We start from the raw sequence: 25,915 nt of genomic DNA, 5'->3' as shown, positions 1-25,915 counted from the left end.
TCAAGGAAAATATGATGCCTGTCATATCCTGAAGATGATGTTCTTTCAATAAGTATATTTTTTTTTAAGTTTGGTTATTATTTCAGGAGTTTTGGGTTTCTTAAAGTGTGGCTTATAAAATAACCACAAATTAATGGGAGGCTGGTCACTGCTGTAAGGTGCCAGTCAAAAGCTGTGATTGTACTAAAGAAATGGGCCCCAAAAAAGGTACATTAAGAAGGTAAAAGTAATTCTCTAAAGGACTGATAGTAAAAGTCTAGCTTATTACTTTATTCTTTTATATTTAAATGCTTTGATTAAATCTATAAAAGCACACCGAAGACTTTTAATTTACACAGTCAAAAATGTCCATTCAAAAATGTGATTACATGAGAGAAGACTTCAGACACCTGAAGGGATTTCCTTTCAAGCTGAGCTTTAATCATAAAGGTCAAACCTTTAACATTAAAACACTTGAAGAACAAGAAACATTCACTTATTGATTTTGAAGACCCTGACCCTTACCAAGTATCACAGTCCATAGAGGGTATTGATAGAAGTGCAGTAAAAAAGAAGCTAAAAAGAAATTGCTCTGACTGGTTTTGTGTCTAAATGCAGGGGGGGAAAAAACAAAACAAAATCAAACCAAAACAATAACTCCCACATGAACAAAAAAAAATAATGCCCACTCTGTAGGGCTAACAATAGATTAGATCTCAAACACTATTGGTCTAGCTGCTATCCTCTAAAAAGCTTTCTTTTTCCTTTTGGCAGTGATTACTGTGGCTGGATGATATTATGAAAACATAGTTTCTGTTAATTAGGGTGAGCTTAAAATTTTTTCAGAGCAAACGGTGTTCTGCTGGAAAATATTGATTGAAAAAACACTATGATGCAGCAAACAGGTTTTTCTATTACACTGCATTCATTATGCTGCCTACATTCTCAAGCTTGCAGCCACAGCAGTGCAGGACGCACCTGCCCTGTATCCTCCTTCAAGCTGGGAAACCACTCAAAGTCAAGGAGAATGTCATGCCTGCTCTGCCAGCAGCTCTGAAGCACCCCTCTCTAATTCATTGTTAGAATTATAGAATCATTATGTTGGAAAAGACCGTGAAGAGAGACCAATTGATAACTCAGCACTGCCAAGGCCACCAAAATCCATGTCCCTAAGAGCAACACCTGCACATATCTTAAATATCTCCAGGAATGGCAATTCAAGCATTTCCAGGGACAGCCTGTTACAGGGCTTGACAACACTTTCAATGAAGAAATTTTTCCTAATATCCATCTAAACCTACCCTGGCACAACTTAAGGCCATTTCCTTTTGTCCTGATACATGTTACCTAGGAGAAGGTACCAACCTCCACTTTGTTATACCCTCCTTTCAGGCAGTTGTAGAGACTCTATCCTGAGCCTCCTTTTCTGCAGTCTAAACATCCCCAGCTCCCTCAGCCCCTCGTAGGACTTGTGCTTTAGACCTTTCACCAGTTCCATTGCCCTTCTCTGGACATGCTCCAGGATCTCAAAGTCTTTCTTGCAGTGAGGGGCCCGGGACTGGACACAGAATTCAAGGTGTGGCCTCACCAGGGCTGACTACAAGTGGACAATCCATGCCATGGTCCTGATGGCTGCACTATTGCTGATACAGGCCCGGATGCCATTGGCCTTTTTGGCCATCTGGGCACTCGCTGGCTCATGTTGATCTGACTGTTGACCAGCACCCCCAGGTCCTTTTCCAATGGGCAGCTCTTTGGCCACTCTGCCCCCAGTCTGTAGCAGTGAGTGGGGCTGCTGGGACCCAGGTGCAGGAACTTTACCTTGTTGGACCTCATACCATTGGCCTTTCCCATCCATCCAGCCTGTCCAGATCCCACTCTAGAGCAGAGGGATCCTAAAGTCAAGCAAAGCAACAGTTCTTTCTGTTGGGATCTTTGTATGAAAATGAGCTAAGAAATTAGCTCAAGCCCTCACCCAGAGTTTTTAGGTGCATAAAAGGGGATTTTCCCTTTATGTCTGCAAGCTCCTCTAACCATATGTATCAGTGGCTAGGTCCTTTTTATTGAGGGATATAGCTATAGCCCTAGGATACACATGGAGAGAGACAGAAACTTGAGAACTTGACCTGAACCAGCAGCTAAGAGAATTTCTATCTCCTGTAATGTGGAAACCTCAGAGGTTATGAAAATTGGCAAGCTCTAAGACAGCACTGGGCCTGTAACAGGAAAGAAATCATGTAGACCATGCTCAGGAACCCTTCAAAGCTTTCCAAATTCTGCTGAAGAGTGACAGCACTGTTTTCTGAACCACCTTCAGTCCAAACCAATCCCAGGCAACTTTAGCTGCACACACACCAGCTGCCTCCCTCTTCAGAGGATCCCCATGAGTCCAGCTTGTCTGAAAGATGGGAGGACCTGGACACCCCTACCCAGGTTCTACAAGATGTGACAGCAAGTTATTGAAACTGAGAATCTGAAAGCAGCAATGAGCAGGATTTCGAGAATGTCAGGCTTCACTGCTGAACCCTGAGATTCCTAAGGAAATATAATTTATTGAAAATGTTTCAGAATTTCTTGCATATTCATAAAACATTTGCCTATCCATGGTTTTAATAATATAGAATTTCTATTTGCATATGATACAGTTGACAATATTCAGTGAGAAACCTTTGTTTCATATTGATAATTAGAATCTTTGTAATTCAGAGTATTTTTATGCATGCTTTAACACATGGTTATTTTCAGTTCCATGAAGTTAAATTTGTCACATAAGTGAATCAAAACAGTCTGAAAGTAGTTACTCAATAGGGGAAAAAATCTTTAATGAGAGGACTTCCCTCTGGCACAATCTCTGTGGATATCTGTACTGTATTTCTTCCTCCTGTGTCAGCTGGTATCCTCTGTTATTGAGGGAGAGTCATTTCAGCAGTGTTGATTTTCATCAGAGTGGGCAGAAATGGTCTGAATTCCTTACTTGCATAGGATTTACTGTGGGAAGTCATAGGACATTCTTTTCTGCACCTTTAGGAAAGACCTGAATACTTATTTCTGTAGTTCTGAGACTCTCCCACCTGGAGGAGAGGGCACATGCAGAGAAAAGCACCCACATACTGTGGTATCTTCTTCTATTTGTCTGATCAGGAGGGACATCTGGGGGAGTTTTTCCATGATCCCTGGGAGTCAAGGCTCCCAGAGTCACTGCAGAGCATGTTCAACTAGAGCCAATGAGCTATGAGGCCAAGCGATAGATGGTTACCATCAGTGATAAATCACCTGATAACTCTCAGGTGTTCATGCAGTCATCATTTAGGTCAGGAATTAGCTGATTTTCCTTGTTTCTTCATTGCCGCCCTCCAGTTTGTCACGTTTTTCCTGTAGGGGTTTACACCTTCCCATATCAGTAGTTTTCTTCGTGAATCTCCCACAATTCTGTCTGTGCTTTGCTTACAGAACATTATTTGGCTTTAGCAGGGTCTCTCTCACGTTGTAACAGCGATTGGATCTGCAGAACCAAGCTGGGGACAAGCAAACTTGCACCAAGTTTGGCTCACAGACCACAGAACTCCTGCAAGGGGTTAACAGGACATTATTTTTTGCAGCATTTGGTCTCTCTTGTATTGAGTGATTTCTCTGGCCATTATACCTGTTTATGTATTCTTAGCATGCTTCTCTGGGGGAAAACAAAAAAAGGAAAAAAAAATGTTCCCCCCCTCCTTTATTAAGTCAAAGATACACAAACTTGGAGAAAGTTTTGCTTCATGCCTTACGACTTTGGTCACAGTAAGGTTAATACTTAGGAACTGGTAGAGGCATTTTGCTTTTCACAGTGGTTGGCTCCAAACAGAAATTAAAGGACAAATGCCAGCATTTCTGGCCCTAAATTTCATGGGTAGACCTTGAGTCAGTATGATAACAGGACTCTCAGATCTTTACAAATTGTAGCCTCCCTTTTTGTACTGTCTATTTCCTGAAGGAACTAAGAAAGAGATTAGGCTGAAAAATATTTCAATAAAGACTTTATGGCAGAGGCACCAAAGTCTTAACCACTGGTGTATCCATTACAGCCTATAACTTATGACCAACTCAACATTATCATGTTTGTCTTCCTGAGCTGTTTCTGTGACTGGCATTACAGGAAAGCATGTCATTATTAATCAGAAGACAAAACCGTAGATTAATCTGCTTAATGGTAGCACAAAAAGGTTTCACTGGGATGATTGAAGGCATCAATATAAGAGAATAACAGGAACACACTTTGATTAATGACTCTTAAACAGTTGTCATTAAGTTCAGTATTTTAGAAACTTGGATTTTATGCATGACAATGTAGTGATTAGCAAGGGATCTGCACAGCTTTAAAATACACTTGACAATTCAATCAAATGGCATGACTGTATCCCATTCAGCTTTAACCTTTGATGTATGTATGTTAGTAATGGTATCTTAAGGACTGGTTTGGGCAGTACAGCATACTCATTCCCAGGAAGTTAATCCAGCATGGTCTCCTACTGCAACAGTATTTCAGAGGGTATATGGCCTAAGTGGTGTAAATCTGTCTCTGATACACCATGTGCTACAGTCACATCTTTGGATTTCAGTTTTACATGAAGAATGTTGATTAAAATCTTTATAAATACATGAATGTGTACAATCTCATCCTGCTATCTTAATCATTAAATTGTTCTGAGGGCTGATTAAATTTAAAGCCTGCCTTGCATTGTGTTTTATGGTCATGGTAAAGAAATGTGCCACTTCCATTCTACTTCTCACTATAATGCTACATAAGATATTTCTGCTGTTATAGTAGGGAACATAATAAACAGCAAAAATCAATTCGGGGGAGGGGGAGTTGGCTGCTGTTCCCAGGTGGGAGCATGCTTTGAAATCAGAAAATTGCAGCCATGTATTCAGTGAGATGATGAAACTGTTGGTGCTGAATCACAGCCTTGCTGTTTGCTTTCCACAAGGCACTGAGCACAAAGCCAGTAATACACTCTCCAAGAGGTAACTAGAGATTCCTCTCACAAACTGTGTTATCAAAAAACAATTTGTCTGACTGTGTATGCTCGGAAAATAAAATGATCCTGAGCATTGGAGCGGTGGTACTGCTTCTAGTAGTTTAGTTGGGAATGCTCGAGGGACTTCAGTTCTTTCCTTAGCATCTGTATAGTCTTAGTCTGAACAAGTTTGCCTTGGCCTCGGCTTCGGTAACTTATTACTGAAATCTTCCCAAGGACAACAGGGTCAGGGCTTCTTGTAAATGAATGTTCCCAGTGGGACCTGTAATGAAGAGACTGTTAACTAATTATCAGTCTGTTTGGAAGGCATTCATTTTTTAATTGACCTCAAAGAAATCAAGGGACAAAAGGAATCTGAGCAAAGATGGTTTGAGTTCCGAGGCAAACAAATGAGTCAGTTTTATTCTTGGGGTAGTTGTACAGGTTTATTGGAGTCCACCAGACATAAAAGATTTTCAAGTTCAATATCCCTTTGATTAAAATTAGGAGAGCTGTGTCTGATGGCACGATCTGTGTGTAACAGACAAGTTTCCCTCCCTTCCTCCAGCTGTCATTTTCTGTGCAAATATTGCTCCTGTCATCACTTGTCAGGCCAATATTACAATGGAATTAATTTAAAACATAATCTGTTTCCTTTTAGTTTGAGTAGGAAAGTTCAATCTGTGACTTGAATGTCAGGTGTAGTTTTACAGAGGCTGCTTGCAGGGCTGTTATACCCCACAGAGAAGATAATTACAAAGTCAGAAGGAGCCTTAGGACTTTTTGGTTAGAGAACAGGGTTTTGTCCAACAGAATGATATTTTAATTTTTGCTGTTTGAATATTGCCTGAAATGCTGAAATTCATGTTTCTAATTTATTTTTAACTGCTAAAAAAGTTAATGCAGAAAACCTGATAGTGCTGCTTGGGTTTTTTTTTTTTTTCAAATTAAAGATGATTGTTGGTCAAATTCTTCTGCAGCACTGTTTCCTCTTAGCAGATGACAGAATGGTGTAAGTGTATTGGAGAAGTATAGTTTTCAATAATGTAAAATTTATAATGTGATCACTAAGAGTTTACTATGCTTTTGATTTCACTAAAGAACTTAAATTGAAAACTTCAAAAAGTAGGCATTCAGAAACATCATCACCCATACTGAAAATGACCCAAATCTCAAAACAGTGGACAAGGGTTAAAGTTGAATGAGGTTTTTCCTTTAAATCTATTTGTCATCGTTTTAAAATAATATTTTACAATAATAAAAAATACAGAAAATTGGGTGGAAAATGTTAACTTAGAAACAAAGTCAAGTTGTTCCAGTGCCTTATAATTTTGAGAGGTAGGAAGATATGAAGTAACTAATCACAGAACCACAGAAGAGCCACTTTGAAAGGAATGCTGTCAGATCATTTGGTCTCAGGTACTGAGGGAAAGGGAGCCCCGATGGGGTTAACTCACACCCTGTCCAATTAAATCTTGGAAACCTCCAGCAATGAGGCATCCACCATGTCCCTGGGGAGGTTGTCCCAGTGACTAGACAGTCAGTTCTCACTTTAAGAAATTTCTTCCTTATGCCAAGATGAAACTTCTCCTGGTACAGTTTGTATCTTTTGCCTTTTGTCTTCTCCATGTGGGTTCTTGTGAAGGAAAATGCTGCATCGTCTTTGTACCTTCCCTTTAAGTACTGTAATACCTTGATTGGGTCCCACCTGAGCCTTCTCTTTCTCCAGGGAAAAAAAAAAACCTGACTCTTTCAGTCTTTCCTTACACTCCAGTCTTTTGATAATCTTCCTGATGTTCTTTTGGACCCTCTCCAGTCTGCATCTTTCTTGTCTTGTGGGGACCAGGATGGGGCGCGGTGCTCCAGGTGCAGCACGACAAGCACTGAGTACAGTGGGATGATCATGTCTCTGCCTCTGCTAGCAATGCCCCTGGGGATGCAGCCCAGTATCAGATTTACATCTGCTGCAGCAGGGTATTGTTGTCTCATGTTGGCTGGGTGTCCCCTAGGAGCCCCCATCCTTTTCAGCAAGGCAGCTCCCCAGCCACACAGGTGTCAGCATGTGCTGGGCTCTGTGACTATTCTGTTCCAGCTGCACTACTTGATATTGTCTTTGTTAAAGCTCATATTGTCAATAAATTCCACTGCTTTCTCCACAAGTGGCTGAATATGAGCAGGTCTGAAGCAAGTATTTCAAGTTTCAAAGAGCACAGCTAATAACAAAGCCAAATCACATCAATGTAACCTGCAAGATGAAGAATGTAGAGCTACCTTTTCTTCTTTTAGACTCTGTTGATGCATACAAACTGATCAAGTTTGAAAGCACGTCTTTAATTTACCCCTTTTATTTAATAATTTTTATTCATTTCTGGATTTATAAAGCAGGGTAGTGACTCTGTTTCTATTCTCCCCATCATACAGTTAGCCCTACCATTCTGTGAACAGACCACTGTCAGGGCTTTAAATTTATGATTAGAATAAGAACTATAAAATTTTGACTGCCTGAGAAAGAATTGCTTCCAAAATTGCTAAACTTGCAACATGACCCATAAAAAATTCTGCCTGATAATAAATATGTTGTGTGATTATACTTCCATTTCTAATAATATAACCAAGGTATTAAGGAAATCTGATAGTTAAATTGTTGAGGGTAATGTTATATTCCATAGGGTTTACTGATCCTTCAGACTGTATCTTCTGCAAGTAGTTACCACTCTCAGATCAGTTCTGGCATTTTGATACGCAGTAAAAGCATTTATTCAGCTTGAGAGCTGTAAGTTGCGATTTTTTAAAGACTTCTGAGTTTTGTAGCACATTTTAAGGACACCAAACAGTAATACATCTGAATATAAAACAAGTGCTTTATAAATTGCTTTATCACACTTCAAAGCAGCATTGCTAGCAGGATTGCCAAATTCAACTGCAAAACTTGCCAATTTGGATCATGTGAAGGCAGGTGTGAGATTACAGCTGTAATAAAACTGAAATTGAATACTGGTAGCTGAATTTGTAGTAGGCAATCGATTTGATTTATATAACATAAGCCACATAAGGAGAGATATGTAGGTCAGCATCTTCAGCTGGAAACAGTGGTTAGAAGAATTGTGGTAGGTGGCTGGAAATACTGAGTTAGTAGCTGTTCAGCCTGGTGCAGTGTAACTACAGTCGTGTCAAACTTGTTTGGGGAGACACCATTTGCAGCAAGGAAAAACTAGGCAGTTATAACCAATGCCACTTGTGCCACAAAAATTGTTGCTAAAATTAGCATAAGAACCTAGACCATATGGAGTTTCCCAAGGCAAGAACTGGTACATCAGTTATGAGCGCATTTTCAGCCTGCAAAATACTTGAGGTGTGTAAATACACAAATCAGTGATTAAACACTTTCTGTGGTAATAGAACAGTGTTTTACAAAATGCAAATGGTAAATGGTCCAATTCAAAAAATCAGAGGAAGCACAATCAAATTAGCCTGCAGAGTTATTTTCAATCCAAACAGCCTCTTAGGTCACAAAAGAAGAAAAAAAATCCAAAATAAAGCACACACCTCTTAATTAAAAATATCCAAACTAGCAGCAACAACAAAATGAAAAACCAATCAAAAAACCAACCAAACTAAAAAAACCCAAAAACACAACCCCTCCCAGCAAAACACAACATAAAAACCCAACAAAAAAAACCCCCTACTTCAATGCTAAGAAAAGCATGCCCATTTTTTAAATTTTTTTTTACAAGGAGTGAACTAACAACCTGGCAATTCTAACATTAGTTGGAGGTTTGATAAGAACAAGCACAAAATAAGAATAATTTTTACTTTTACATTTTTACATTTTACTTTTAAAAAGTAAAAAAAAACATTAAGCATACAGAAATTACCTTGTTAGAGAGTTTCCCTTTGCAATTCCCAGAAAAGCACATGAGCTTTTGTCCAAGTTATGAACTTCTGGAAACTGCAGACAGTCATGGCCCGTATAAACATTGCAGGGCTTATGAGCAAAAATTTCTAAAAGCTTTATTTTTACAAAATTAGCTTGAACATCTTAGGCATACAAAGACTCTGCTGTTGTGAACCAATGAAAAATGCTTTTTCTTTTACTTTATCTGTAGTCTGACCTGATCCTCCAGTGCAGGAAAGAGAAGGAAGCAAAAATCCTGAAACAGAATATGAAAAGTAGCAGAATATTTCCATTAATATTTATTTCTACAGTAATGCAATTCTATGAACAGGGAGAATAGAATTAGAAATGTGTTTCGAAAAAAAGTTCATTATTGGACAGCAAAGTTTTGTTATGAGGGTGGGTGGCTAGTATAGATGATTTAGAAGAAGACATTTTGTTGGGAGAAAAAGTCAATGAGGTAAGGTAGGAGCTGTGTTGCTGATAAATGTGAGTTTCTACAGTCAAGAGCCTCATGAATGAAAGAATAACCAGTGAACTAAAAGAAGGAAACTTAATGCAAATACATGTAAAAGAAAACAGTGCACTAGGAATCTGAATGAGTTTGTAGTGGGCAAAGTGAGAAATAATTTTTGTAGCAAAGCAAAACTAAGACTCTAAATAAATCAGAGAAAGAAAAAATTACTATTTCTCCAAAAATGACCATTCAAGAGAATTTATTTTGTCATAATACTCAGCCTAATATAATATCTTAAAAGATTTAGACTCATGGGTATTACTTACTAAGCACATGATGATTACCATTAGGCCAGCTTGTAGGCTGACAATTCTGAGAAACAAACAGAGCCAGACAAAAAAGAATAAGAACTTCAGTTGAAGAGAGGAAAGAAAAGTGCATTTTATAAAAATTTTCGGTTGCAATGGCACCAGAGGATATTATCATAATAAAAAGCATAAACTACCACTCTGACTGGAACTGGGAAAGTGGGTATTTTTAATAAGGAAAAAAAAACCGGGATTTATTGAGGAAAGGGGGTTGCAGACATTATGGATGGGGTATTTTTTTATTTAATCAAGCACTCAGCACTGCTTCTAATGATACAATATTTCAACTTTACTTGTCTTTCTGACATCTAATAAAAACTCACATTACTGTTACTGAAATAACCTTTATTGTTTCTTATTATGGCACCTTCCTTACCTGTTGAATAGTTGCAGTTTAATGTGACAGAGATGTAGAGGGTAAGGCAAACATTAGTCTGCCACTATCTTTTATGTTTGACAGCAGCTGGCTCACCAGTCCCTGTATGTGTTGTTTATGGCTTAGATGTGTGACTTTGAGGATGGAGAGGAATTAATTTCTTGTGGTGGGAGGGTGTAGCAGACTTGGAAAGCAATCCTTACAATATTTTGATGGTCATGGGATATAATTTTTTCCCAGTTTTATACAAAGTTTTATATCATGGTTCATTTGGACATGACGGGGACTTGTAGGTAGTACTGCCAAACAGTAACTGGTAATAATAAAATGATCCTTTCTGAAGATGTATAGCTGTGAGCTTTTAAAAAGTCTTGAGACTGCTAAAAGAAACCTCATGGCATTATAATTCATATATTACAAACTCTTGCAGAAAAAACAAATTAAGATGGGGTGAGGAGTCAGGGTTGAGAAATGACTAAATTTCAAGTTAAAAGACTTCATTCGAGAACCAAAACATAAATTCGAATAAGGTGAGGGCAAACTCAAGACAGTGTTTATTCTAAGCATGTGCAAACCTCTTTTTGATGCTGTCTTCAGAATGATGCAGCAGCTAAATGTATTATACCCCTGGGAAGCATAAAACTTAGGGCCTGGTTCTCCTCACTACATAATAAGAATGGTGAAAAGCAGCCTTAAAGTAGGTATAAATTGCATTTTAGTCTTCTTTATGGCTCAGCAGTGGTAGAAAGGAGCCTCAATAGAAATGAGAATCAGGTCCCCAGTATTTATTTAACCCTTGGGCTTTGTATATCATTTTATTTGCACCTTTAAGAGATTTGCAGTGGGATTTTTAATCAGGATTCGGTGTACAGAAAGCTAAATGTTTTCATTGCCTTACAAGTAACTTTAATCATACAGGCAGATCATTCTCTTTATTTCTCAAGAGAAAATGGTAGAATTTTCTGCCTCTGTACAAACCAAGCTAAATGTTTCTGACACCCTTAGTACAGTGTCAATTGGAAATTCACATTTCATGTAATAACAGACCATTTTAATTTCATGAGCTGAAGAATTGGTTTCCATGTGCAAATTGTACTGAAGAAAGCAATATTGTCAGAAGAACTGGCAGAGTGCTTCAAGAGATAAATCTATTGAATTAAATAAGAGACTTTCATTACCTTTTACATTGCATTTCCATATAACATAAGCATTAATTAAACTATTCACTGCTTTCTCCTATTCAGCAGAGCACTTGCTCAGTCTGACAAGAAATGCTGCCCAAGAAAACCCAAACACAATCATTAAAATACACTTAAGAAGAGGGGAAGGAAGGGGAGAAGGGAACAATGTTTTGGTGCACTTGGGCAAGTGGGACCTGTCTACAAAAATGTATAATTTCTTTTCTTCAGGTTTTGACAACATAGTTTTTGTTTTGCAATTTTTGACAGATCCAGCAGCTTGTAATAGGTCATCTCACTAGATATTTCTCCAGGCGATTTGAATACAAACAGAACACAAGAAATTGTTTTTCCAATTTTTAAGTATGCTTCAGTAAATGTGGAAGGCTTCTTCAGCATAGGAGAACACTTCTGGTGTGAGGCTATTTTACTTTTTGAAGTATAAAAACAACTCTGCAAAGTGTGTCTTCTCTCCCCTGTGAGTTATACCCAGCTATAGCAAAGTTGTTGATACAAATTCAAGATGTTTTCTGTCAAGCTCTTTAGGTCAAGCCTTAAAGAGCTCCCTGGGCAGCCCACCAAAACTGAAAACCCTTGTTGTTTGGTTTTTTTTTTTTTTGATTCTGGCACATTTCTATCGTTTTTCAAATATTTCTAAATTCTTCTTTTATTGTGATTCCAGGGGAACATTTGAGAATCTGCCCTCAGGAATATACATGCTGCACCTCAGAAATGGAGGACAAGTTAAGCCAACAGAGCAAACTGGAGTTTGAAAACTTGGTGGAGGAGACGAGTCACTTTGTACGCACGACTTTCGTATCCCGGCACAAGAAGTTTGATGGTAGGCTGGATATAATTTACTTATTTTCAAGGTTATAGGGTTTAAAAGCCATAATATCCATAATAAATTCCAATGCTCTATTCTTGACAATTAGACATCACATTTGCAATTTTCAGTTTTGCTAAGATAAGGGTTAATATACAGCTGGTATGCTTATCAGCCTTGTGAGTATTGCCTTTAATTACAATGACATCAAGAATCAGACTGTTAAGTGCCTGCAGGCTTGGCTAATGTTGAAAAAAGAGATTAGATATGCATAGAGAGGTTTATAATTTTTGTCTCCTAGTTTCAAATGCAAAATTTAGGTTTGTAATTATGTTCACTGTTGCAGGATGAACGGTGGATCTCCCATGATTTTTGTTATTGCGGAGCAGGATTTGTGTACTCTGCCTTTTTTAGCCTTAAGGCTGTTGTTTTTTTCCTGCATGATTTTCTTGTGATGTACAGAGTCTCAAAGAGGGCTTCTGGCTTCCAAACACTGAGGCCTCGAGATGTGTTTGAGAGAGATTATCATACAAACCACTTAAGCAGTTGATTGAACACATCTTTTCTACCTAGAAAGAACAGAAAAGAACAGTTTGAGGGCTTTATTTCCTTTTGATCAGCCTTTATAAGATCTTTTCAAGATCAAGATTATGGTGTGACAATTTGCTAAGTGTTTGTCTGAACATTAAGCTGTTTTTATGGTTGTGTCCAAGTTTTCAAATCATGGTTTTATCTAAATATGAAATCTGTATTTGTATTGAAAGTGTCACCCTGAGCATTTCTGCATATGTGTAAGTTAAAAAGAGTCTGGCATTAAGACGTGTAAATCAGCATTGAAAAGAGAATTGCAGAGCTGCATGTAGGTGGAAATCCTGCAAATAGGTGAGTAAAGCTGGCTGACCTCAGGTAATGGATCATATGTACACATATAGGAGAATTGTGGAAGTGTTATCTCTGAACTTGGAAGCTTGCTTCAAAACTCTCGGGTCCCATTCAGAAAGAAGTGAAGATGTCTCTAACTCCTTATGGTAATTCTGTATTATTATCCAATTAAAGATTTTTTTCCTAATATTGATTCTCTGAATGTGACACAGAAGAAAAAATGAATTATACAAAAAAGGAATGGAAAAAGTGTAATATGAAGATGAGCTGGAGGAAAATCTCTAGCAGATCAGATGCTAATGTAATTTAGAGAATGTCCTTGGAAAGTGGGGATGACTGTGAACTGCTCTGAATTATGATGACTTCCCTTTTCATTGTAAAAGCATAATTTTTTTAAGTAGTGGATTTAAAAAAAATTAGTTGTTTTCAAAGGATCTTAAAAAAAAATAAATCTAGAATTTTTGTGTATTATTGCAAGATGAGTGTGCAAGCAGAACAGACATTTCAAACCATCTGGAGCATGCACAGGGCTTTTTATTCCTTGAAGGAAACTGGGGTGATCACTGGTGTTCAGTGACCATGCAGCACACTTAAAATGCTGGGCTCATTGACCACAGAGCTCAGACAGCACTTTGCTAAATCTTTGTCAACTTCAGGCCTTTCTGTATTGCATCGAGTTTAAAGACATTACAGCTTTTTCAGTAATCTGAAGTTCTGTGCCTTAATACTGATGGTAAGGTATGGCTTAAAGTTCTTGATTGGGTGTAAATACTCCCCTCTGGGATCTGCTCCACAGAAAATTGGAATAAATGACCAAGTTGTTTCTTCTATCTTATTATTGATGTTTTAAAGGGAATTTGAAATGTGATGTCTTATCAGAGAGCATTTGAACTTTGTGTATGCTTTCAGAATTTCAGTGCTATTTTAAAGCTATTCAAAATTTGTTCACTTGTATGGAAAAATTGCTTCTTTTCAGAAGGGCAAAGACATTAATGGAAAAATGTATTCATCTAATAGACTTCCAATGCAAAATCAGCTAGATTTCTTGCCGTTTAAAATGCTATGATGCTTTTCAGTATAAAGAGATAGCTAAGGTCCATGTTTTACCTGTTCGAGCATAACCCATTTTTTTGTTGTTTTTTAATTTGACACTGTGATTGTACAAAGGAATTCTGGTACACGATTCTGCCATTTAATGCTAGTACACCACAAATAGCAAAACAGATACCACCAATTGTGGTGATTTTATGGAAGTTTTCTGCAGTACCTGTGTTTGTCAAGAGCAGCATATGTAAGCACTAAAAGAATATATGAATATCTAAGTAATGCTGAGATAGATATCAGTGTTGGTCCCTTGAGGAGTTAATTTCAACTGTAGTTGCTGCCAAGCTCTTTTTTTGTTCAGACATTCATACAATTTTGAGAACTCTTGAAAGGACATCAAAGCAATATCTTGTAGATTTTCCTGTTTTTTTTTTTTTAATGCTGTACTAGATGTCTTAGGGTAATATTAAGTTTTGCAACATAAGACTTTTCAGAGGTATGTGAGCTCTTTAGAATTTTCACCTGACCTTCATAAGCCTTATCTTCTTAATTTTTCTGCCCCACAACCATAGAGCTTAGATATGATAACTTAGCATAGATATGATGTTATGATTTCCATTTTGAGAGGCAATTGGAGATCTGTTTTCCTTTTCAGGATTTTTTCTCAGGTTCCAATTCATGATCTAATCTAAAAGTAAATTCAATCTGTGGTAACTTGAACATTGTCTCTTTAGCCTCTGATGAGAAAAACATTTTTACACAGAATCACAGAATCTGAGCATGGCTGAGATGGGATGGGGGTGGCTTTGTCAACCCTCCTGCTCCAAGCAGGATCAGCTATCACAGGTCACCCAGAACCATGTGCAGCTGCATTTTTAATATCTCCATGGATAGAGACTGCATAGCATCTTCGAGAAACTTGTACCAGTGTTTGACCATCTTCACAATAAAGTGTTTTCTTGTGTTTACATGGAATCTCCTGATTTGTTTTGGTTTTTTGTTTTGTTTTTCTTAGTTTTTACCCACTGCTGTCACTGGGCTATATGTCCCCCCCACTGGATATTTATGCACATTAATGAGATCCCCTATGCCTTCTCCTCTCTGGGCTGAAGAGTCCCAACTCTCTCTGCCTCTGCTTTTAGATCAGGTAGTCCTGTCCCCTCCTCATCTTACTGCCCCTTGATTGCACTACTGTGTCCATATCTCTCTTGTACTGGGGAGTGCAGACCTGGATGTAACTCTCCATGTGTGGCCTTATCAGTGCTTAGCTGGGATGAAGATTCCCTTCCTTCAGCCTGCTGGCTACCTATATAATTTCTCTGTCAGTTTTATATTTTCTTTCACCTGAAGTGTGGTACTTCCAAATCTATACAAGAAATAAATGTCTGTAATAGTTAAAAGCAGTGGCAGCTAAAGATTAAATTTGTAACAGAGAACTTTAGAAATTACTAAACTATTTGGAACCATCTATGATCAGAAAAATTATACCTTTCTTTTAAGTGCATAACAGTTCTTGCATCCTTAAGCCCTTTATAATCTTTCATTTCTTATTCATTTGTACTCCACATTTCTAAAGAGCTGTCACTGTATTGGGACTTTTGACTGCTCCATTCTTCTAGACTCATTTATTCCTCATAGTATATGAAGTTCAAAGATGTCTCAGAATCAAAGATCTGACAATATAATTCTTCCTTCAGTTTCCATATTCTAGACAAGTGGTGTGCATTAGCATAAGTCACTACACACCATAATGCCAGCTGCCAGTTGTTGCTTGGCTGAGCCTTATGTGCAGATGTTTACATTTGTAGTGTTATCATCTGCATATTTGTCATTGCATTGACATACTGGATAGTCATTTCAAGCAAAATCAGTATCTGGGATTTCACTAATAGATGTGTGAGGATCCACAGAATCTTCTCCTAAGAATCTTGCCAAATACATAAAACCTTGAAATAAGAAAAGTTCTTATGAAACAACAAGTGCTCGATGGTCCTGGCAGAGAGTGTTTCAGCAATGGGACACACATACCCTTCCAAACACTAGGAGGAGAAACAAAAAGCCTTTCCAGCAGATAGGAAACACACAGGAAGTGAAGAATCCTAGCACATATGATTTTTTCTCTTACCTCAAGGCTTTGTGTAAGACTAAACCATATGAGCAGACACTTAATGATCAGCTGTTTCCTATTCCTAACAGCAGACAAGTAATCATGCTCCACTTCTTGGACCTCCACTGTATACCTCAAAGCAGCTTAAAATATATTATGCTCCCAGTGTAGCTGTAATAGTATCATCTTATTATCACCAATTCCCTTGCATAGTGACATTGCTGAGCAGCTGTTTCACACACAAGCCAATTTCTTTTAACTATTGCTCCATCAGCAATTGAAACCAGCCCGGCCGGAAGGTTTTGTCATGAATGTTAATGAGGACACAAGTAGCGGTTCTGTGACATTTTCTCACTAATCCTTTGAATAAGCATAGGGAAAAATATAACAAAGAGTTTTAATTTCAGCTAAGTAGATCAGAACCTGATAAAAGACACACTGTCTCCTCGTTCTCATTAAAAATTACACTAGCAGTCTTAGCAGTGGTGTTAAAAATGAAGGAATGTCTAAGAATAGCTGTCATGGACTTGAATGGATATGGATAGCCTTCAGCAGAATGTGTGAGGCGTGATGCCTTTTAAGGAAAATAACCTGAATAGCCTGAGGACCAATCTGCAGCTGCATTGATCTATCATACAGTGTCATAATTCCCCGTGCTCCTTTTATTTGCAGTCTAGGAGAACAGTGATCCATACCCATTAGTGCTGCTCATATATATCTTACAGTCATTACCAGCAGTAGTGGTGTAAATTACAGGGCAGCAAAGAAAGTTTCACAGATGATCTCCCATAATAATACCTAAAAGAATAGGTAACATCCCAGACACTCTGTATTCCCTTTTCTTGCACACCTTATGAAAGAACTTGGAGAAAAATAGCAGGTTTGAATCCTTCCTTGATACTAGAGCTGAAAAAAGTATGTTTTTTGAAGTCGGTTTCCAACAATGTTACAACTTTTCAAAGAGATTAACTATTATAACCAGGTATAACTGGCTCTAATTAAACTTGGCCAAAAAAAAAAAAAAGTGAAAAGTGAAATAGGGGAGGTTCTTGAAGTTAGAATACACTGAAGTTCAGTTTCATGGCCAGTGTAAGTCTCCTGCCCTTTGCTCTCTCCTCCTCCTACTCTTGCTGCCCAGCCTGCCAGCCTACCTTGAGCTATAGCTCATGCCTACAGGATCACTCACCTCTGTGGATTTCTGCTGAGGAGGGGGAATACAGCAACACAGAAGGACACTTGTACACTGGTGCTGTTGTGGTCAGCAGATAAAGGATGGGATTCCAGCGGGATATTTTTTAATACTCTGCTTTCCATGCATCCAAAGCGAAAGGGCAGTGTTTCCGCATGAAGATTTTTGGCTTGGTTGTTTGGTTTCTGGAAGCAGGAAGTCATGAAGGACTGCCTTTTCAACAGACCTGTTTGGGAGCCAGGAGGCTTCTCTGGGGTGTGGGAAAGTCAAATAAATAAATGCTTGCATTATTCTAGTGCTGCCATGCCCAAGGCAGCATGTAGGCTACACCATACCAAAGCTGGATTACCAGATATTTTAGGGCTTCCTTCTGGGCAAGATGGTTGTGGTTTGTTTGTTGGTTGGTTGGTTTTACTTGGTTTCTTTTACAATATTTCAATGTTGCTTTGCAGCATGTTTCAAATGCAAAATCCACTGCAGGACAGGTGGATTTTTAAAATCCACAACTACTTGGCTTTAACAGTGCTAGCAGGGCTACAGTTTACATATAATTCATCTAGCGGTTTAACACATTGCCTAACTTCTGTGTTTGCCAAAATACATACCTTAGAGCAAATAGAAAGCTTAAAGAAATGCAACATCTGTTGACTTGTAGCATGTAATGGCTTGCAAGTCTTCATTGGACATCTGGTACAAGTTTCTAAGCAGCAAAGAGATTCTTAATAAGAGATGCCATACCTTAAATTTGACAGGAAACACAAATTTGAAAATAAAATATTCTACACCTGATTAAAATCCTATCAGAGCTGATAATAGCCTAAGAGAAAACTCTATTGCCTGCAAACAATTTTAGTCTCTAATCCTGTAAAATTCGCCCTGAGATTACTGTTTATCAATTTCACATATTATGTCAAAATTTGTGAACTACATTGAAGCAATTTTTTCATTCTTTTAGTTAACCAAAAGAGGAGAAGTGGAAAGCCTATAAAACTTGGATAAGAATGATTTGCCTAGTTATAAGAGCAGTTTCCCGTCAGGGATGCTAATTCCTGTCTCCTGGCCAAGTCCAGTGCTGAAAGGCAACATTCTGCTATTGTGTGTCTTCCCTGCAGTTGGAAATGCACTTTGAGCATTTGGATGGGCTCTGGTCTTCCTGAGTTTCATTTTCTAAATGCAGCTGGTCAGAGGAACAGTACTATTCTAATCAGCTGCCTCAAATTTATGAACCTGCAAAGAGAGAACAAGCTATACCCAGAGCTGGAGTGGGTGTGTTTCACCCAATCTCAAATAGATCTTGTTAGAAAACATGCTGTGCAGGTGTAGCCAAATCCAAACAGTCTTTTGGGTTTGGAGGGCAGATATATGGTGTTTTTGCCATGCAACAGAGAGCAGAATTTGCCTTGCTGATGGTTAGATATCCATGATATAAATTGTTCCTGTAGGTTCCCTCAGTAGTCAACAGGGAATGAGGGGTGCAAGTCACATTAGTGTAAAGTCTACACTTCAAATAGGTCTGGAAAAATCTTTCCCTGGAGTACATATTTCTCTATATGGATTAGAAAGGGCATTTAGTTATGACATAGATGCCTATACTTTGAACTTACTTATACAGTTGTTCAGATAAATTCCACCCCAAGGAACAGAATAAAGGAGTGAAACTTCTGAAATACTTCTGAGGCTCTCTTCTGTCTTTTGCAGAAGCCATCCTCTCTTTTTGTTTTGTTTTGTTTTTGTTTTTGTTTTGTATTCTGTAGGGAAAAAAACATTTAAAATACTGAGACAGGTAGGCACTATTGAGGTCAGTCATTATCTTATGCTGGTTGAAAAAAAATACTATCCTGTTGAATTCAAATGGCATTTAATCTTCAGCAAAGCTCTGAACAGTGTATTGTTTTTAATATTTTATGATGAAAGTTGTTCTCTAAGTGTCCAATCCTTTAAAATATCAACCCATAAGTAAAATTACTGATTTACAAATACTAAACCCCCTGTGATTAAAGATGCTTCAGATGCATGTGGACAAGAATAGAATTAATAGTGGACTCAGCCTCAAGTCCATAATACTGATGTCTTCTTGCAATTGTCCAACAGAGACTCTCTTACCCCTGTGTGATTCTTACTCTGATGGTAGCTGTTTACCTGACACACAGCAAGGACAAAACCATGCTGTGAGAATCAAAAATAGCCACTGTTCATAAAACCCAAGCTATGAAAAAATGCTATACATACATATTGTCAGCACTTTGGATAATAGGAATTGTAGCCTTGTAATTTCTCATTTGTTGTCCTCAACCCTCATTAAATGCAGAAATACTATTTTTTTAGATTAATCTCATGGCTGCTGTAAACAGGCATTGTTATCTTTTTGCTGACCTTCTTTTCCTAATTCTTTTGCCTGTGCATCCAAACAACTGGGAAATTAAAAGGAAACTTAGTGTAACATGAAAAGGTTCCTGTAATACTGAAAAATTATTTAATGACTCTGTCTCTGGTTTTCTGCTTACCTAAAATACTTTCTAGAGTTTATTTTAAAGTGTTTCCTTTTATTACCTTTTACCTTTATTTTATGTTTTACAAGAAAAAGATGGAAGTGATCTTTTTCTGGGGGGCAGTATCTGTGAGGACTGCCACTTTTTCTGGGAGGACAGTCACTTTCAGCAGTGGGATAGGGACAGAAGTGAGCTATATGCCTAAATGCCTGCATGCCATAGGAATACTTCTAGAGATAACAAAAGCAGGCATATGAATGTCCACTTCTGCTGTACTTAGTGGCAACTATGAAAATTTCGTATATAAATCAGAGCTACCAGAATTCAGGAAGGAGACAGGGAAGATGTGGCAAAGAGGTATTGCTTCTTAGGTCTTCCTTGCTTGCTTTTCATTAACTCTCATTCTATACCAATGGCTGAGAGGTAAAAATAAACATTTGCTGCCTAGACTCCCAGAGTGTCATCTTGTCTGTGAGGGTGCTGCTGGAAAGTAGTAGCCTTTGTTCTCTGCATGGACAGCCCTGCTGGGTGCTGCTGAGGGCTGACAAAGCTGGTTAGTGCCACGCCATAGTCACAAAGCTGGTTAGTGCCACGCCATTGGCACCACTGAGCTGCTGTTAAATGTGACATCACTGTAAGGAGTGTCGTTTCTGCTGGCCAGGCTACCACAGGTAAAATAAATGCAGATCACAAAGGCACAAATCCCATTAGATTATCCATACTGCAGTGTTTCTTGCTTCTTTTACTGTGCATGAATGTTCAGGATTTGTTTCTGAAGACTTTGAATTTAAAACAATGCATGGCACCTATGTTATTGAAATATTCCAGTTTTCCTAAATACCTTCAAACTCTAAATTTCACTGATTCTACACCATGGAGAATTAGTCTTCATAAAGAATATTTTTCTGAATATTTCTGATATAAATCCCACTCGTTCACTTCTTAAGATTTTTACATAAACAGGAATCTTCATTTTCAACTTTCCCAACTTTTCAAAGTTATGCTGAAATGCTTTTGCTTGATGTGTTTATTGTCTATGCATCACATGTTTACTCTGGGATACATATATATTGGTTTTTAAGCTTTATCAGAAATAAAGCCTTTAATTTTTTCTAGTTGTATCCTGTGTGCTTTATGCATTCAGAATGACACAGCACTAAAATGTCAAGTGTTTCAGCAGTGCGCAGGTCAGTTACCTGTCATTACCAGCAGACATTGGAAGGGCAAAGCATAGAGCAGGAGATGAACTGGCACAGGCTGGTGGGGAGGGGGACAGAGAGAGAGGACCAAAAATACTGTCATGAGCTATCTGTTAAGCTGTGATCATGTAAAGGACAGTATGTGGCTTACAGGAACAGTCTGAGAGGGGTAACAATGCAGCTTCTGTGGAAGAGTCTTCGCACTGGTGGAGAGACAGATGGTGGACACCACTGCTGCTTGAAGTCTGCTCTGAATCTCCACCACGACTATTAATAAAAAGAAAACCAAACCTTAAGGCCTGACGTATATCTTCTTTAACATATGGCAGGTTCTTAATTTAACATTCCTAGGTGAAATCATTTACTGTAAATTGATACTTCTTTTGTGTTATTATGGGAGCATCTAGAAGCCATTCAGCATTCCCGAGTTAGGAAATCCATCAACTCACAGCTAAAAGGCTGTCCTTGCTCTTGAAGAGCTATACTCATAGTGGAAAACATTAGACATATGTAAAGCAGGAAGGAGGGGAAAACAACTCATTCCAGAAATGTAGGACTCCTTCAGTCAATGAAATCTCATCAAGATCATGTCCAGGAAAAGGCAGCAGCAGGTACTTGTTGAATGCTAACATCAGTGAGTGGGCACAAAGTATGTGAATTAATTTTTACCCTGATAAGAGCAACTGGTTTGCACAGGTGCTAAAACTGTGCTGAGGAAATCAATTCTGCTGTTATCTCCTTTTTCCTTTTTCTGACATTGAAGCAGTTTCACAGGGATATGCGGCTTAAGGAAGGCATCAATTTATACAAGCTTGTTGTGTAAAAGTTGAACCAAAGTTTGGTAGGTGGAGGACAAGGTGATTTCTGTGTAATGTGAACTAGGTTTTGGAGCATGTAAAATCTCTTAAGGGGAAAAAGACAGCAAACTTTCAAAGCATAACAAGAAATGAATGCATGTGAATGTATGCAGACTAGGAAATCTACTGTAGCTACTAAGACTAAGCAAATATAGACAATCTGGATTGTTTAATTTTCAAAGTCTGGAAATAATTTTTGGAGAAAACACCGTGTTTCAAGCACCACAAAGCAAGAAGCAACATTTGGAGCTGAAATATGTATTTCATGTCCACAAAATACTATACAGATTTACTTCAGAATTTCAGTAAAATCAGGTATTTGGAAAGATTTCAAATGTATGCTAAAGGTTATTTTCAGCTGAAAAACCTAATATGTTGCAATTAAAAATGAAGAAAAAATTATTATCAAATCTTTTCCAATAGTATATTTTGTGGTACAGTGAAGTTCTGTGAGTTTGTGGAAGAACATCAGCACTGCATTTTTTAATATTTACAAGTTTCTGATGTTAACACTTGGTCAGCTTTACAAGCAAATCTGAAACACTTCCAAGAAAGCAGTGCTTTTTTCAGTGTCTACCGTTGTATGCATCTCCATAACTTTCCTACAAGTAAATAATAAATTAATTTAATATCTCATTAAATAACTTGCAGGGGGAATCTTGTCCCACCTTCTAGAATGCATAAGGAAGTTTCAGTACAGGCCATGAGCTGAAGATGCAGAGCCTCAGATATCTCAGGATCATTTTTGGGTTCTACCCAAACCCAGCTAGGTGGGATCTGCTGCTTAGTGAGCTACAGCTTTGAAATTACTCTGCTTTTTACTTCAATGCCCAGAGACATCCTTTTCCTACATGTAGTCAATATTTGGAATTCAGCTTCCACTTTTCATACCAAAGAATACACGATACAGCATTTTAAAAGGCCACTGTGTGCTTGTAAGCATATTGGTATTCAGCTTCTGAAAGTTGTGATTTATTTATTCACACATTGAATTTTAAGTCTAAATAAAGGCATAGAGGCTGAACCATTCTAGTCTAATTGTATATCAATGAGAAGTTAAATATGAAGTGAACATTAAAGAAATTTAAATTAAGAATTTATACAGCTTAAATTAGAAATTACCCTACAACAGACTTTTCTACACCCAAATTAGTAGCATCACACTTCTTGGGTAAATATGGGCATATCTTTAATATTTTAATCAGTTTCAGTGTCATGTAATCTCCACACAGATGGGATCACTGGATCAGGACCTGTCTGCATATCCTTGTACAGCAACTTCTTTTTATGCCAAAACAAAATATGATGAGAACAAGAAATTTTAGAAAATAAAAGAGATGTAGAAAGAAGTTTCCAAATGGCTCATCAGCAATTCTCCTTGTAGCTGGAAGGAAGGTATTACTGGTCTCAGGAATCTGAGTGTACCTGAATTTTCTTTTTCTTTAATTTTACGTAATTCTTTGAAAATGAAGAAATATTACTTTTTGTTCAAAGTTATAATAACCAGTTCTAACCACAGAGCCAGAGAGAAAGTACTATACATGCCAGGATAATATCGTGCTCAACTGTTCAAAGGAACACTAAAAGCACAGTGATTTATTTGGATTTTCTGGCATCTTATATTCCTACATTCTCTTCCTTAATGTGACTCGCTTTTTGAACTGCTTTCTTTCACATGCATGGAAATCCACAGCTACATAAAACTAGAGAAATCCTTGTTCTGTTCTTAGCCCAAGGATAAGCCTGTGCTGGGCCTAAGTATACGCAGGCTTAATGCCAGGACTTTGCATGGGGATCAACTGCATTTTCAGCTAATGCTTGAAATAAAATGCAACAAGCCAAAGCAATGTTGTGCCCACCATTTACAAAAAAAAGCCCTTTGAAATGAAAGTCCTTATCCTCACCTTCACCTGGGCTGTGCTTGTGATTTATGTAGCTGTGTTGCTGAGAGATGCATTTCTCAAGCGTGATCTGGTTTTCTACTTACGCATCAGTAAGTTGCTTGCTGAAACTTTATCACTGTTGCAGTGCTGTGCCTAGGAGGAAATGGTTTTGTTCATCTGCTGCATGGAAGAAGAACAATGCAGAAGAGGAAGGGAAGTTCAGAGGTGAGAAAAGGACAGACGAGACCTGACTATACTTTTATGGTGGCCTTAGTCGCATGAAAGGATGGGTAAATGTTGAAACCCAAAGGCCATTTCAGCAAAGGTCTCTCACTGAGCAATTCACAGGTCTTTACTGCTCTTGCAGCCTGGGGATTTATTTGTTTAAATTGTCAGGATCTGGTGAATTGTGTAAAGGTATGAGCAGGAGTAGGCGGCTGTTGCCTGAGGATTGTTTACCAGCAGGAGTTGTGGTTGTTATGGAATATTATCTAGGACATAAATCTGCCCCCCTCCTGGCACCTGCTTTTCCTCTTCAGCTCGGAAGAGACTGCAGAATGCAAGTATCTGTAATTAGGCCTTCAAATGCACAGCTTGAAAGGAAACAATCTTAGCACAGCATAAAGACAATAGCACTTCCCTGGTTTGACTAAAATTTCTGAATGTCTTAATCTCCTTAATTTGCATCTCTAATGATGCTTTTTGCAAATTCCCTAAATAGAAACTGTGTTAATATGCAGATTGACAATGCCCTTATTGATACTCTGTATTGTATTTATTTATTTTTTGCTATTTTAAGAATAGCCAGGAAAGCTATAATCCATATTTAATTTTGGAACAGCAGTGATGTGAGAGGCTTTTAGGTAATCTCTGGAATAAAAACATATACAACATTAGAGGGGGAAAGGACAGAACCAGTGACCATTTACAGGGATGATCTGTAGTGCATCCCTAGTGCAGAGGTGTAGTTGTGCAAAACGAGGTATCCCTGGACAGGGGATTTGCAGTTCTCAGTCAGGTGATAATATTGCTTGTGAGTTTGTGCAGTGCTTTTAATTTTACATAAGGAGATAAATATTGATCTTTCATTTTAATTGTTGCATCATTACTAGACCTACAGGTGGTAAGATAATTTTCTGATGGCGAAAGGCTGCACAGATAAAGGGGAAAACTAGTGATCTCGTAACAAGTACATTTTTAGGTCAAAATATCAGAATGAATTTAAAATAAAAAACTTCCAATGAAAAATTAAAATTATTTTTTCTTGCAAAGATTTATAAGTTACTGCCCGAAGATACTCTTATTTGAGCTAATGACCTTTATTTTCCTTGCCTAAAACTTGTGTAGAATTTCTGAAAATTCTATTTAACATCTCCTTTTGCTACTCAGACCTGATATTGTCCCTACTTGAAATTTCCTTCATTAATATGATAAGCATGTGTAGCCTGGTTATAGTTAAACTCCTGTTGTTCAAGAGTTGCAGATGCTGAAACGTAGGGTGAACCACAAGACCACCTTAGTTTTGTGATGGTCATGCATACCACCAGTCAGCTTTAAACCAACTAAACTGGCTTAGCTTGTAAAATCAGCAAAAAATATGCAGTGGTTCCTTCAGATAAAAGAAAGGGGTAGAAGAGACAAAAAGACAGTGGTGAAAATTGAGTGATCTGTCCATGTAGTATGGCAAGTAACTCTTGGAGATGAGAGCAAAACACTGTCAAGGGAGTAACAAAACTAGGAGGTCAAAATTTTGAGAAGGAGGTAATCAATAGATAGGCGCTTACATTTACCAGTGACATAGAAAAAGCAAATATCAAGCTCCTAGGAAGGGGCCAGACACTACTCCCACAATGCCTTAGCACTTAGTCTGTTTAAAAGACTTCATTAGACTACCCAGAAAAACAGCACACTATCAAATTCTCTAATAGACCATCTGTGAACAAGTGCAGCAAGTTCTGCAACAGCTAAAAGGTTTCTTCTCAGCTTCTGTTTGCAAAACATGTGTGAGTTAATGGAGTATCACATTCACATGGTGCATTGACCTGGAGTCTCTTCAGGAAATAGATCTAGGTTTTATGTAGATGCACTGTGCTTTACAATGGGAACAGCCACATTTTCTAATAAGGCAATAGTGTTATTTGTTATACTTATCATATTTGGTATGCTATTACTATGCTGTTCCTTCTTGG

At 38.0% G+C, this 25,915-nt stretch overlaps 1 protein-coding gene across 1 annotated transcript in view; it reads left to right on the top strand.

The window, feature by feature from the left end:
- The window catches only part of GPC6 (glypican 6), a 726,811-nt gene that overhangs the window by 209,851 nt on the left and 491,045 nt on the right, over positions 1-25,915 (top strand). The window contains exon 2 of the mRNA XM_064712773.1: positions 11,933-12,091. Coding sequence (XP_064568843.1) covers positions 11,933-12,091 — 159 coding nt within the window. The remainder of the gene's footprint in view (positions 1-11,932; positions 12,092-25,915) is intronic.

This window comes from Zonotrichia leucophrys, chromosome 1, assembly GCF_028769735.1.
Source record: "Zonotrichia leucophrys gambelii isolate GWCS_2022_RI chromosome 1, RI_Zleu_2.0, whole genome shotgun sequence".
NCBI lineage: Eukaryota > Metazoa > Chordata > Aves > Passeriformes > Passerellidae > Zonotrichia > Zonotrichia leucophrys.
This window is presented reverse-complemented; position numbering and strand designations above follow the sequence as displayed.